The sequence below is a fragment of the Argiope bruennichi genome, chromosome 6 (assembly GCF_947563725.1).
Source record: "Argiope bruennichi chromosome 6, qqArgBrue1.1, whole genome shotgun sequence".
In the NCBI taxonomy this organism is placed as follows: domain Eukaryota; kingdom Metazoa; phylum Arthropoda; class Arachnida; order Araneae; family Araneidae; genus Argiope; species Argiope bruennichi.
Genome location: NC_079156.1, coordinates 49,670,654 through 49,684,806, shown reverse-complemented (window position 1 = coordinate 49,684,806; position 14,153 = coordinate 49,670,654). Strand labels below are relative to the sequence as shown.

Here is a 14,153-nt window from a genome sequence, read left to right as displayed (position 1 = left end):
TATTTGCATTAAATCCATTCTTAGAAAAATATTTCATATTAAAATAAAATCAAAATTTCAATGCATATTGAAATACTATAACAAGAGTCAATACTCATATTTCAGAAAATGTAATGCGTTTTAAATGTGGCTTGTTTCACATTAAAATTAACAGAATTAAAATTCTCCATGTTGATTTGGTATTAAGAGATTTAGTTTCATCGTTAGGAAAATTCAGTTCTGCTTCAAATCTGCTGTGTTTCTAAATCTCATACAAATCTAACTTATTGTGTGGATCAGAAGTCTTCACTATAAGGTGACATGTAAGATTTTAGTTTAGGAAGCCAGCTAAATTGTCATCTTTAAAATGAGATGTTAATCTAGCTAAACTAAAAAGAAAGAAAAGAAAATTGCAACATTTACTAGTTGCAAAATATAATTGTCATTTTTGTTCTTTTTTAAATTAGCATTATATATTATGTTAACCATTTTAAATTTGTTTGTTTTTAGATATCAAAATACAAACGTGATGATCTTGCAGAGTCTCATTTTATCCCTACCTTGAGAGAACATGGTATTTATTTGTTATCACACTTAAGTCAGTTGTTTGAGACATTTTCTAAATACACAGAAAGGTTGAAACTTGTGAGAACTCAGAAGAGAATTAAAGCAGAAGAAGCTAGTTAGTATTTTAGAAATTTTTATTTCATCTGTTTAAATATAGATTAGAAACTTATAATATATATTTATTTTAGGCACCATTAAGTTCGAGGATGACTTGTTTTCTGATGTTGGAAGTGTTACTGATGCTGCATCATCTTGTGTGGAATCCAAACAGTCTGGGTAAATTTACTATATTATTAATTTTAATAACTTTTCATAATTTTTAGCAAATGTTTTGATATTAAATATGTAAAAATTTTGCTTTAAAAATCATTTACATGAAAAGTAGAGTATATTTTTAAATGGAAAGTAAGATTAAATAGCATATCATTATATAATTTATTATTATTAGGTCATAAAATTTCAAAATAAAAATAATATATGAAGAAATTGTGTGTCATGTTTTTGAATATACTTCTTATACATTTGTGACAAAAAGAAAAATGTCATTCCCCTAATGAAAAAAAAAAAAAAAAAAAAAAAAGTTCACATTCTGATCAACATCATAAGAAAAAAAAAATGCCTATTTGATACAGTAATTTTTCTTAATTGAAAGCAACTCTATGAATATGCTGTTCTTTTTTTTTTAAAGGAAAATTGATTTGTTATTTGATAATTATCAAGGTGTTTTTAATTTTTGCGAATAATAATTTTTTTAAATTGAAAAAAAAACTTGCTCTTGTATCTTAAAACATTTTCAGAATGTATTATGGAAATATATAAAAAAAAATATATAAACTTTTCTTAAAAATAATATGATAAATAAACGATATTTATATCATAACCATTTGAGTAGTCAAAAAAATTCAAAAAAGTGAAGTTTTAGATAATTTTTCAAATTCTTAATAATTTTGTATTCTGCATTTTGCAAATATAACATTTTCATTTTAAATTAACAGTTTTTATAAAAATATATCTATTTATAAGCATACTATATATGAAATTTATTTTTTACTTAAATATAAACTTAATGAAATAATTTACTTTTTTTTTTTTTTTTTTTTTTTTTTTTTTTGTAAAGCTCCATCATGACAAGGAAAAGCTCCAAAAGCAGAAGAAAACAAAAAATAAAGAAGTATCGTTTAAAAGAAGGTAGTGCTGATGAAGATTTAGCACTTGTTGCTGCATTGTCTGAAATAGTAACTAAGGTAGATACTCTTAAAGGTAAGAGATTGTTTTTTATATATTGATGGAAACTTTTCCTCTCAAAATTTAATATGTATTTATTTATTTGTTCTTAACTAGAAATTTAGATAAGATTAGATAATTGTATTTATTTTACATGCTGAAAGCCAAATGGTCGAGAGCTAGACAAAGGAAGACAAAATGTAATTGCCACTGATTTTATAGTTAATTTTTTTCCCACATTTGCTGAGAACTTCTCAAGGACTTAAGAATTATTTGACGTTCACTGTAACTAAAAACATTTTATTATAATGACACACTGAGTATTATAAAAAAATTTGCGTTCTTGTTTCTGGGCTTTCAAATATTCCTTGAATTTTAAAAGATGTCAGCTTTGAATTATGTTGTTGTAGAAAAATATAAGATAATATATATTCTGTAATTTAAAGATATTTCTTCGATTTATAATTTCCTTCAGGGCTTAAAAATTTCAAATTGAATATACAAATAGAAACAATATATTCCTTACTTCTTTCTTGCTTTAGCAAAACACCTATTATTTTTTTTCTCTATAATTTGAAAAAAAAAAAAGCTTTAAATCATTAAAACACTAAGAAAAGACTGATAAAATTGTTAGTTTCAAATATAACAATTTATTATTGAGGAGAATAAATTAAATGGTAAAATAAAAAAAGAACTTCAAGAAACCCATCATTTTCTTTTACCTGCAGTAAGGAATGAATTTAGCGTAATTTCATATTTAAGCAGCCATCAAGCTTCAATTGCCGAGATTGATGCATTTATATAATAGATATTGGTGTTAGCCTAAAGTCATCAAGTCCATGGATCTTTATAAGACATAAGTATAAAATTTCATTGAAGAAACTGAATAATTCATCAAGCTTCAGTTGTCGAGATTGTTGCACTTATATAATAAATCTTAGTGTTAGCCAAAGTCAACAAGTAATCCTGCTGACTGCTGTAAGACATAAATACACAAATTTCATTTGGGAAATTGAATAGAATTTATGCAAATTTTCTAAATATTTTTATGACAATTTTTTAATGAAGGAAATAATTTCAATATTGCATTTATGTTTACATTATAAATTTGATGTTCTTTTGATTTCAGATAATTTCCTTAATACTTTAAAGGCAATGGTTCATTTTGATTTTGATGAAGGGGCGAATTTACTTCAGGAGAAGATGACTAAAATAGTTTCAATAATTGAGAGCGAAATTCCGAACATTTGGAATCCTTTAGAAAATAATCCTGCACCAGAAATGGTAAATTATTATTTAATTTAGAGTGATCATTAATTGCTTAATAAACTAAGGTTTGCTTTTTTTACATTTTATCATGTTTTTTGAAACCTAAATTAAGATAGATATGTAGTGTACTGATTAATAATCTTGTAATATGGATTTTATATTGTTATTTTTTTAGTGTTTTGAAAATGTGTACTTCAAAGTGCACTGATTTTTCTGCTCAGATTCATTTAATTTTTTATTATTACAGTTTTAGTACCTTTTTCAAAAGGTACTAAACCTATAATCATGGATATCCTTTGAACAAATAATTCAAAATTCTAAATAAATCTCATTGTGATTAATTACTTAGAAATGAATTCATTTAATATTTCATTATATTTATTGCATCTCTGTATTTCATTATCATTATTTTTGCTAGTATCTTTCAAATTTTATTTGCTATTGTTAGTTTTTTTTTATTAGCTATGTCTATATTTATATTAAAGAATTAAAATTAGTTTCATTCAGCCAAGAGAATTTATTAACATCTCATTTGTCTTATTTTGTAATTTTGATTGTTCATTAATTATATTAATATTTATTTAGAAATTTGGCCCTGATTCCACTGTTAATTCTATTACTGCATCATTACAAATGGATAAAACAACAGCTCCAGTGGTAAAAGGTAATTTTACTTTGAATTTAGTTTTATTTTTTTCTGATTTACGACTTTCAATTGATAAGTTTTTGATTCTTACTTCCTTTTGAGGTATAAATGTTAATTAATTTAATGAAATTCCATCAGTTTTATTTTATTAGTTAATATCAATAATAATATTTATGTAAAAGTGTTATGATAGCATTTTACAAATTCCTTTATTTGTCTCTAGATCCTGAATTGGCAGCTCCTCCATGGAGAAATATTGAGATTGCTTTGCAGATGTTTAAATAATAAACTGTAATTTAATCTATGTATAAAGGAATTTTTACTAAGATTATGTTTGATTTATTTTTCTGTTTTTCTATTCATTATATAATATATTAAATTTTCTACTTACGCAGACTGTCAACTCTAATTGTGGCCAAAAGCTAGTTTTTGAACCGCTATAGATGGTATATACTTCCAGTTCAAAAATTATCTAAATGTTTTAAAGAGCTATAGTTTGTTATTTTAATCAATAAATGTACTGCTGAAAAACATGAATAACGGAATTGAAATTTTTCTGCAGTCCCTCGATTCTCATATATTTTATAAAATAAGTGTTTCTAATAATGATATTTTGGCTCAGAGCCTGGGGGCTCCAAGATCGAAACCTGATTCCCGATCCTGTAAATCTGATGTCGTGGGCCAAACTTTCACCATTGGTTCAACGGGAAGGTTTTTTGGGGGAGGGGTGGGAGGGCTAATTAAGCTTTAATTTTGGAAGATAATGACTTAAAAGTTAGATCATATTTAATTTGCATAAATGAGAATTTATAAGGGGTATCAAACTACTAATTTTCTTTATTTACAAGCACAGGGGTGTTTGTGCTCCGGGGAAACCCCGGAATTCCGGGGATTTTGAACTTCGATACCCGGAAATTCCGGGGATCGTCGTTCAAAAGGAAGTAGGAATAATAATGAATTATTTATTTTGATCTGGGTAATTTTGTTTGCTTTGAAAGCAGAAAACGCAAGGTCAGTGTGTGTGGTGAAAACTTTTCCTTTCTTTCTCCAAAGGCAGTGATAATGTGTGAAAAGGGGGAAAAAACTTCTTTTTTGTTCTTTCCTTATTGCGAGTTATGACTCATTCCCCCGGTTCTCGGACATTCTCTTCTGGATTCTTTTCGGCAAGTAGGCGCGGTAGAAAAAAAAGGGAGAGACTTCTTTCGACCAGATGTGCGATCACGTGACCTGGGTTCAAAGGTCTTAATTTTGCAAAATTAATGGTTATTAATTTTGCAAAAAAAGTAATTAATTGAACTTTTATAATTAGGTCATTCAATACTTCATAATCGTAATTTTTCATTTCTCCCCCCCCCCTTCTCGAAACTCCAAAATGTCGGTAGTAAGTCCGTAAAAGTTTCAGGGGATTTTTTGGGGTCCCACAAACACCCCTGCAAGCATTAATTCAAGCCAAACAATTATGTTTCCTATGTAATGCTTTTATGTATCTAAAATTCTTTTTAAAAAAAAACGTATTTTTTAATAAAATGGTTGCTTTTTGAATTATTTTATTATCGAATTAATTAAGGATCATGAATTCTATGTCTATAAATTATGTAGTTTTGACTTTATCATCTATATAGTTGACATGAAATATATTCTATATTATAATTTTATTTGCTGAAACCACTGGAAAAAGAAAATCATTAATTAGAGTTATATCTTGTCTATGAATATGCGAACAATATAAATGAAAATGTAGGGAGCCATATGCAATGAATCTAACATGTGGTTTTTTAATTAATGGATTTTTACGTAGAATTGTTTCAAATTTTGAAATAAAACTTACATCTTTAGAGATGAATAGGAAGATGTATTTTCTCCACATAGATTGGTGATTTTCTTCAATATATAGTGAAACAAATGAAGATAATAAATGAAGATTTAATTATTATATTTTTAATCATTATCATTAATTTACAATATTTTTCGTTATTATACTTATTTTCTAGAACTTCCTATCTTATTCATACAGTAAAAATATTAAATGGATTTATTTGTTTGCTTATCATTATAATTATAAAGATTATTTTAAAAATAATGAGAATCCCAGGCGAAATAAACACAACAATCAAAATAGCATTCTTAAAAGGTTGACTTTTTGAATTTGATGATAGTTTGAAAATTAAAAAGAAATTTGAATTGCAATATAGTATATAACATATGCACAAAAATATGCATTTCCTAAGATGACAATACGCCTGGGTATGAATCCAGTTGTTAAGACAACAAAAACTATTATGAAATGAAGAAAACATTGCATGAAAGCAAAAACTGATATCACTAAAATCTAATTCTTTGTATTCTTAATTAAAATTTTTAAAAATTGATTTTATTGAAGGAAAATGTTAAAATTTAGAAAAATTGCTTCTTGGGCTGGACTTCTTTCTGGGAATTGACTGCATAGGCGTTTAAATTTGATCGTTTAAATAAGATCTGTGATAAAAAAAAATATTTGGTTTATTGTAATGAAATTTGATATTATTTTGGGAGAAAAAGCATTTAGCAACATTAAAAAATGGTAAAAAGGTAAATTGTTAAGATATAGATTATATCAATAAACAATCAAATCATGATTCATTATATCTAGAAAAAAGGTCTACCGCGCACTTCTATTCAAGTCTTGCAACGAGCCGTTATGTTGCTAATGAGGGTGCCGAGAAATGATTGCAATAATAACCCGATTCTTCTGAAAGCACGTCTTTAAGTGTCTCAAATCGAAAGGTGAAGAGTGGCTGGTTGGATATTCTAGACCATCCGAAACATTTTATGTGGTTTGAGATCTGGAGACTTTCGTGGGCCAGCCTAAATGATTAATATCTTCATTGAGAAAATCCTTAATTTCGTGAGCTATATGTGGCCTCTCATCGATAAAAAGGAAGTTTGGACCTGCAGCATTCCGGAAGTACTTAACACAGGTTTCAAAGTTATTCTTGGAATGTTTCCCGGCAACATTATTCGCATCAAAGACGTTCAGTGGTGTCTGGCAGCCCAACATGATGCATCCAATTTTCCTTTTCATTGGAGAAATGATAGCAATCTCGTTGTTTCCTCTGGATGAAGACTCAATGAGAATTACTCTGCGTTCTGAATTTCGATTTATCAGTGAAAAGTTATCGAAGAACCCATTCTTTTCATGTTCAGCTCCATGACAAATATGCTCTCCTGTTTGGTATGCTTAGATAGAGAGTCCGTACCATGGGACGTAAAGAACCTTCTCTTCTGGACCTATGCATACTGTTAGCTTGGAATTTTTCTTTCGGAACACTATTACAAAATCACGATAATGTTCTTTAGTTCTTATCTGCCTATGTCACCATGCGACGTTTCGATCTTGTGCAAACTTTGTCGATCTTTAGGTACCGTTGTCGAGATCTAATGACTGTGCCTCTTATTTGCCTATGTCGCCCTACACTTAATGCCAATTTTCGATCCTGTGCAAGCAATGTCGATCCTTAAGAGGCCTTGGCCGGAATTCCTAATGACAGCATATCTTGTTTGCAATTGATTTCGCAACCTAGATACTACTTTTGATGCCACTTGCAACCACCGAGCCCCGTCCATTTGAGACTCCCTAGCTTCAAACTTGCCAACTGCGCTCCAAATCAGTGAATCATTTAAATGATTATGGAACTCGTTCTTATCTGCAGTGTCAAGCTTATGAGTTTAAACAAGATGTTCACAATGTTGCAGCCTAAAATTCCTGACGCTTAAACGGTCAAGTTTCGTTTCTGCTACCAAATTTAGCTTGAACACCATTTATTCAAAACTAGATGCTAGTATTGTGCTACCCGTTTTTCAAAATATATGAAATACAAATTGTTTCAGTTTAAGTTGCAATGGTTTTGAATTATTGTGAAAAACGCTTTTGTGATCTTAATTTTGGACTTCAAATCTGCCAAGTTTGGCAGATTTAAACCCAACATAACTACTATATGGCGACTTGCACAATTTTTCAAAACGCTATGTATTATTTCATAACGCTTGCATAATTTTTCAAAATGCTATCAATGAATTTTTTTTTTACATGCAAATCACATTATATAGTTTACATATAGTATGCTAACCTATAAAAATAAAATCTATTGTTAGTATAAAAAGTTGCTTTTATTGAAATATTTAGTGAGCACAGCACCAACATAGGCGCCTCAATCTCAGGAGACACCCGAGCACAAGTCGTATCTGATTGGTTTGTCAGATCAGTGAATTGAAAACAGCCAAATTCGTTTCTCGCCAATTTTACCGTAACCAATTTTTTATCTGTGAAGCGGTAAGCATTGTTCCGTATTGCAAGGATCATTTTTTAATTAATTAAAATTTCAGAAATTGAAAAAGCTCTCTGAACTGCGTACTTTTAACTCTTTTAATTTTATTGGAATTAAAATTCTTGGTTACAAATCAAGCCAACAAACGTACTGTGCGTCAAAAGACAGACAAGCACTTTTCTTTATTAGTACTAGATATTATATACAGGATGACCGATAAAGTTCTTTTAAGCACTTTAAATTGAAATGGTGTCTTGTTTTTTCCCTATGTAACGTGTACCTATAGTAAAGTGACTGTGCTGACTTTAATGAGACAAGTTACTAGAGGCGAAATAAGGAAATTGCACAAATACAAATTACAAAATTTCAATGTCGAGCTATTATACTTTCTGTCCTTGTATTTTTGATGAACATTATTGCATAATTGACGCTTTATCACTTCCTTTCCAAATTTAAATGTTGGGTGCCATGACAAAAAATTAAAGAAATGCCTAGTGCAATGGAAAGAAGACTTGTAAAGACTTCTAAAACATTGCGAGTTACTTGTTTATCAAAATCCAAAATTTAAAAATTCTTTGCAACTTCTTTCTTTTTTAAGATCATGAAACGTATAAAAAATTCGATTTATATCTTTAGCAATTATTAATCACCGCAAACTAGCTGTTGCCAAAGGCGACTTGTTATTAAAAAATAAACTTTATTTTAACCTTCTTCTTATCACCTGTTGGTCAGAATAGTAACATTCTTTATTTAGCATATTGCTTCAATAAACCCGTTCATTTTATTATGGATTTTCTAATTCCACGAACGATATTTTTCCTTCGGGAAATGCCTTCATTAAAAACACCTGTTGCTTGGGCGAATCTCGCCATTTCTTATCTCCGAACATCGAACTATTTATTAAGATATTCGGCTGCCCAAAGCAATCGGTCAAATTAATTGTTAAACTATTCTGAAATGATTACGCTCAAAAAAAATCTTCGCTTCACGTCTTACCAGGCAAACTGGAGCGGTTATATATCACCTCACAGAACCTTATTATAATTATTAATTGATGTAACTGACAATGTATGAAGTGAAAAAGCTTCTATATCCTCTATTTTTGAATAATTAATTATTTATTTAACTGCCGCGAAATCTTCTTCCTTAAGCAGTTCGGTAATTATAAAAAAAAAAAAAAATCAAATGCTTGTAAAATAGCAGAAGGTTGTAGTTATTAAATTACATAAAATCCTCTTAACATATACAGTTTTAATTTTTATTAAAATTGAAATATCACTTACAGAAATAATCTTTAATTCTCGAAACATTTGTCGGAAAGAAGCAATTTTTAAAAACCACCAAATGTTTTTTTTTTTTTTTTTTTTTTTTCCTTCAAGTTATTTATAAGTTCAAAGAATGATACAAAATTTAAATAAATACTACAAGTAGCAATTATGATGGGAAAAAATGGTTTACTAAAATACAAATGTTTTTATACAATAGGCTTGACAATGCTAAAAAAATTGTCTTTCCTTTAAATGACGACATAATTAGCCACAGATAAAAAATAACCATTGAATTACTTGCCATAAAAATTTTATTAAAAAAAACTTCCTAGTGTTTTACAGTACTTGTGAGCAGAATTAGAAGAAAATATATTGCATAGTTCGAGTTTCTATCGCGTACAAATTATTTAATAATTTCGTTTTTACTTACATGGATTAAAATGAAAATATTAATTGTACCAAACGACTTTTAAATTTCATAGCGTTCACAAAAATTTATAGAATATATCAAACGAATGTCATTGTACGCAATTTTTTCTAACAATGACACATAATTATTTAAAGATGGTATAAGATTTTATTATACGTATTGTGAATGGCAACTTGTAAGAAAATAAATTAAATAATTTAAATTATTTGAAATATTTTTATCCAATAATAACGGCAACAATAAAGATAAAATGATTTTTTTTTTATGTATGGAATATTAGTTTCATAACGCATGAAATCCTTAGAAGGCATTAGAGAATGATAGGCTTTGCTGCTTAAAATTCCAATCTAACCATTTTATTAATAACTAGCCGCCTTTGGCGACCAGCCGGTTCGCCAATCTTAATGCTCGTTAAAATTTTAATAATTAAATATTTTATGTAATTCCTACTTTAATAGCTTCTTCATCAAATATTTTAAAGCTTCAAATTTTGATAGTCATGTAATTCACTCATAATAATATAAAGTCCTTCAGCCATAACATAATATGTATCTCTCTCATTTTCTGTTAGTTCCGGTAGAATTTATGCTTAAAATTAAAATGGAAATGACTAAACTGCAATTAATATCATAATATTTTTTACTGAAACAAAGCATTTTTTTAATAATATGATTACTGATAATAGAGTCACTGAGCGTTTAAACTTTATGGGCACTAAAGAATATCTTTCTTAAGTTATGTAATATCTCAAGAATTTGTCAACAAAATTTTCTCAGATTCATCATGAACAGATCGATTCATTAACAATGTTTAATTTTAAATGCATCAAACTTTAAGAAAATAAAATGAATCGTTTAAAATAATCGGTCGAAAACAGGTTTAAAAACTACTTAAAAAACGATGTACTTAAAACTATAAGCATATACAAAAAAATATATAACTGACATAAATACAATTTACTTAAAAAAGCATGCAACTAACCTAAAAATAATTTAAATCATCCGTTGGTTGCCATGTCAACAGTCAGAAAACAATGCGCATGCGTGAATTTTCTTCGCCCGTTACGTTAACGCAAGTGCGTGAATTTTTCTACGCCAGTTGGGGTAACGCTAGGCAGATTATACATTTTTAATTTCCTTTATTCTGTGTTATTTTAATTCAAAAGTACTTCAGAATGAATGTAAAACATGGATTAATTAACAATGTTTAATTTTAAATGCATAAAATATTAAGGAAATAAACAGAATCGTTTGAAATAATCCGCCGAAAAATGTTAACCCTAGCCTCAATTCTGTTGGGAGAAAAAACAACTGAAAGTTGGCGGTGGGGAAAATGGAAGATTCTTTTGGCGGAAAAGTTGGCGATGGGGAAAATGGAAGATATTTTTTGGCGGCAAAGTTAGTTTTTAACTAATAATTAAAATTCTAATTAAAATTTCAAAAAATGGGACCCCAGGTGCACATTCCCGACCTCTAAGGTATACATGTACCAAATTTGATAGCTGTATGTCAAATGACCTGACCTGTAGAACGCCAACACACACACACACACACACACACACACATTGAGCTTTATTATAAGTATAGATTATAACTCCTTAGAATACGGTATTCTAATTAAGAAAATACTATTGCATATGTTTGACAAAATAAAAGGCTTTTAATTATATAAATTGAAGTTATTTGCATTATTTTAAACTATTAATTTCAATCATTTCAACTTGTCTTAATGTATTTATTAAAGGAATTTTCTTATCATCCCCAAAGAAAAAGAAGGCTGCATTTACTGGACTCGGTAGGTGATTAAATATGTTTCAGTTTATAATTAATAGTAATTAGTTATTTCATTCAATGTCATGAAATTTCCTTGTGCTTCATATGTTTATGAACAAAATTCAATGAAAATCTATTTGAGTGGTGTAGTTTATATAAAGAAAAGAGAATATAAGAAAGAGAATTTGTGCATTTATCTTTTAATTTTATAAACTTTTTAACTTAAACTCGGTTTTGAATAATTTTATCATTTAATTTATTCGACTTGCATGCATGAAATTATCATAATTTTAAATTTGCGAATTGAAACTATCGATCATAGATATTACAATTTGTTAAAAATTTCGTGGATTCAATAAACTTCTTAAACGAAGTTGTATTAGCGAGTAAGAGTTGAATCAATACGGTCTTAATTCCGAAAACTATAGGTACTGTCTAATTAGATAGTGAATAAAATAAGACTTATTATTGGAGCCTTTATTAGTTTTATTATAGTATTTATTTGAATCGGAATATATATTTGTATATTACCTATTAGGATTAACAGGTGCTATTAGAGGCTTTCATATATGCATTAGTATTGAAACTATTAAATCAGAAATTTTCACACATTTCTTATCAATTTTTCACATTGTGTTTCCGTGGGTGAAATCATTGGTCTTTGCGTTGAAAATGTCTTCTTCTATAGGTTGAAATATTGTAGAAATGTTAGAAATATAACGAAATAAAATATGTTTAATAAAAATTTTGTGAAATTAATATTAAACGATTAAATCAGAAATATAGCAAACTATTAAGTTGAAAAATAACTCTAATATTCACGTTTTCTTAGTTATTAGTAAACTGTTCCTTTTCTTCAAGTTTTACTCCAGATAGATCAATTCCCGCTAATGCGGTGTGGAAATTTGGAGAGGGGTATGCCAGATCAGGTGTCGTCCAAGTCATCTGACCGCGGTTAAAAATTACGACATCAGTCCCAAAATTGCCCTAGTGCTGCTTTAAAACGAGACGTTAATATTACTAAACTAAACCAAACTTACCAGATGGATCAAATCCTCGAACCCACCCAACCGCACCCATATCAGCAGAATTTCAACGAACGACAAGCCAAGGAGTTCGAGAAATGTGCCAGAAAAGTCTGATCAAACAAAACGTGTAAACAAATCAACAAAAATCTTCTGATCATAATCAAGAATAAGACTATCATTTCTAATCAAAAAGCGAGAGAGCTCGGAATTTTCAACCATAATCAGATAACGATGATTGAGTCGGTATAATATCAAAAGTCCCGTTCACTACATCAAAAGCTTTCTGAGAGGAGGATCCATATTTCCTTGTCAAAAAAATTTTCCTTTACTGACATGAACTGCTGAATAATCTAAGATTGAACAGCAGCAATGTATTTGGTCATGTTCAAAACTGACATCAAGTTACAAACACAAAATTAAATTGAACAAAAAGCTTTTGTGAGATACTTACTTTGTCATTTCCAATAGATAGTTTTTCGAGACAAAATAAAATCAAACAAACTTAGCGATCATCATTTTATCGGAGACTTAAAATTGTTCGAAATTTTAAAAATAAGTAACAATTCCCAAACACTATCATAATCATAGTGGCGCATCTGAAATTTGGACCGACCAGTTTTAAATAGTTATTATAATACATTAGTTGACTCATTTTTAAAAAATAATTTTTACTCTTTGTACATTTAGCATCTTTGAAATGAAAGAAAGATCAAAGTTGAAAAAAAAGTTTTCATGTTAATTTTTTTGCGGATAAGAACAACATATCATTAAAATAATAATTATAACAAAGATTCGACAACAATTATCGGATATTTGAATATATTTCTACTACTTGCAACTAAAAATTTACCCTTTGTTGCCTGAATTTAGAAAAAACCTTCTTCGAAGATTAAAAAAAAAAAAAAAAAAAAAAAAAAAAAAGCAGCATTTAGCAAAATAATTGAAATAAAACAACGAATAAGATAATGGATCATTAATTATTTCCAACCAAATTTTGTTGATAATAACTCCTCTTAAAAAATTTGTGATTTAAAATGATTGCTTGTAAGAATAAAGGATATGCTATTGTTATAAAATTCTGAGAAAGGCATTTATAAATTTGTGCTGACTTTTGTAAATTTTTTTGCAAAGGAATATAAATATCCACTTTCAGTATAGACAAGAGTAATTTATTTCTTAAAACATTTTATCAAGGACACCAAACCAGAAGTATTTGTGTTAGTATTCATTCCAATTAAGACTATTTGAAGATAATATAAAGAGTAGAATTGATATATATATATATATATATATATATATATATATATATATATATATATATATATATATATATATATATATATATATATATATATATATATATATATATATATATATATATATATATATTCTGACCTGTTTTGAACAAATGTATTCCTTTAATTTAAAATCATGTTATTCAGTAAAATATAAACAGGATACTTCAAAACTCTCCCTAATACAAATAGGATACTTAAGTAGTGTAATCCTCAAAGCATAGCATTTCTGTACATATTATTTATGGATCTCTAATGATATACAATTTTAATAAGTTTGATACACAATTAAGTTTAACTAATTAACGTCTTAATTGTGAATATATATCCTTCATTTCCACATTTTTTTATTTTCATTTGATCTATTTTAA

General features: G+C 28.1%; 1 protein-coding gene across 1 annotated transcript in view; it reads left to right on the top strand.

Annotated features, from left to right (window-relative positions):
- LOC129972817 (putative elongator complex protein 1) overlaps nt 1-4,013 on the top strand; it is a 34,751-nt gene extending 30,738 nt beyond the window's left edge. The window contains exons 29-34 of the mRNA XM_056087097.1: nt 490-661; nt 735-822; nt 1,664-1,806; nt 2,900-3,054; nt 3,625-3,703; nt 3,909-4,013. Coding sequence (XP_055943072.1) covers nt 490-661; nt 735-822; nt 1,664-1,806; nt 2,900-3,054; nt 3,625-3,703; nt 3,909-3,970 — 699 coding nt within the window. The 3' untranslated portion in view covers nt 3,971-4,013. The remainder of the gene's footprint in view (nt 1-489; nt 662-734; nt 823-1,663; nt 1,807-2,899; nt 3,055-3,624; nt 3,704-3,908) is intronic.
- Nucleotides 4,014-14,153: the final 10,140 nt, after the last annotated feature.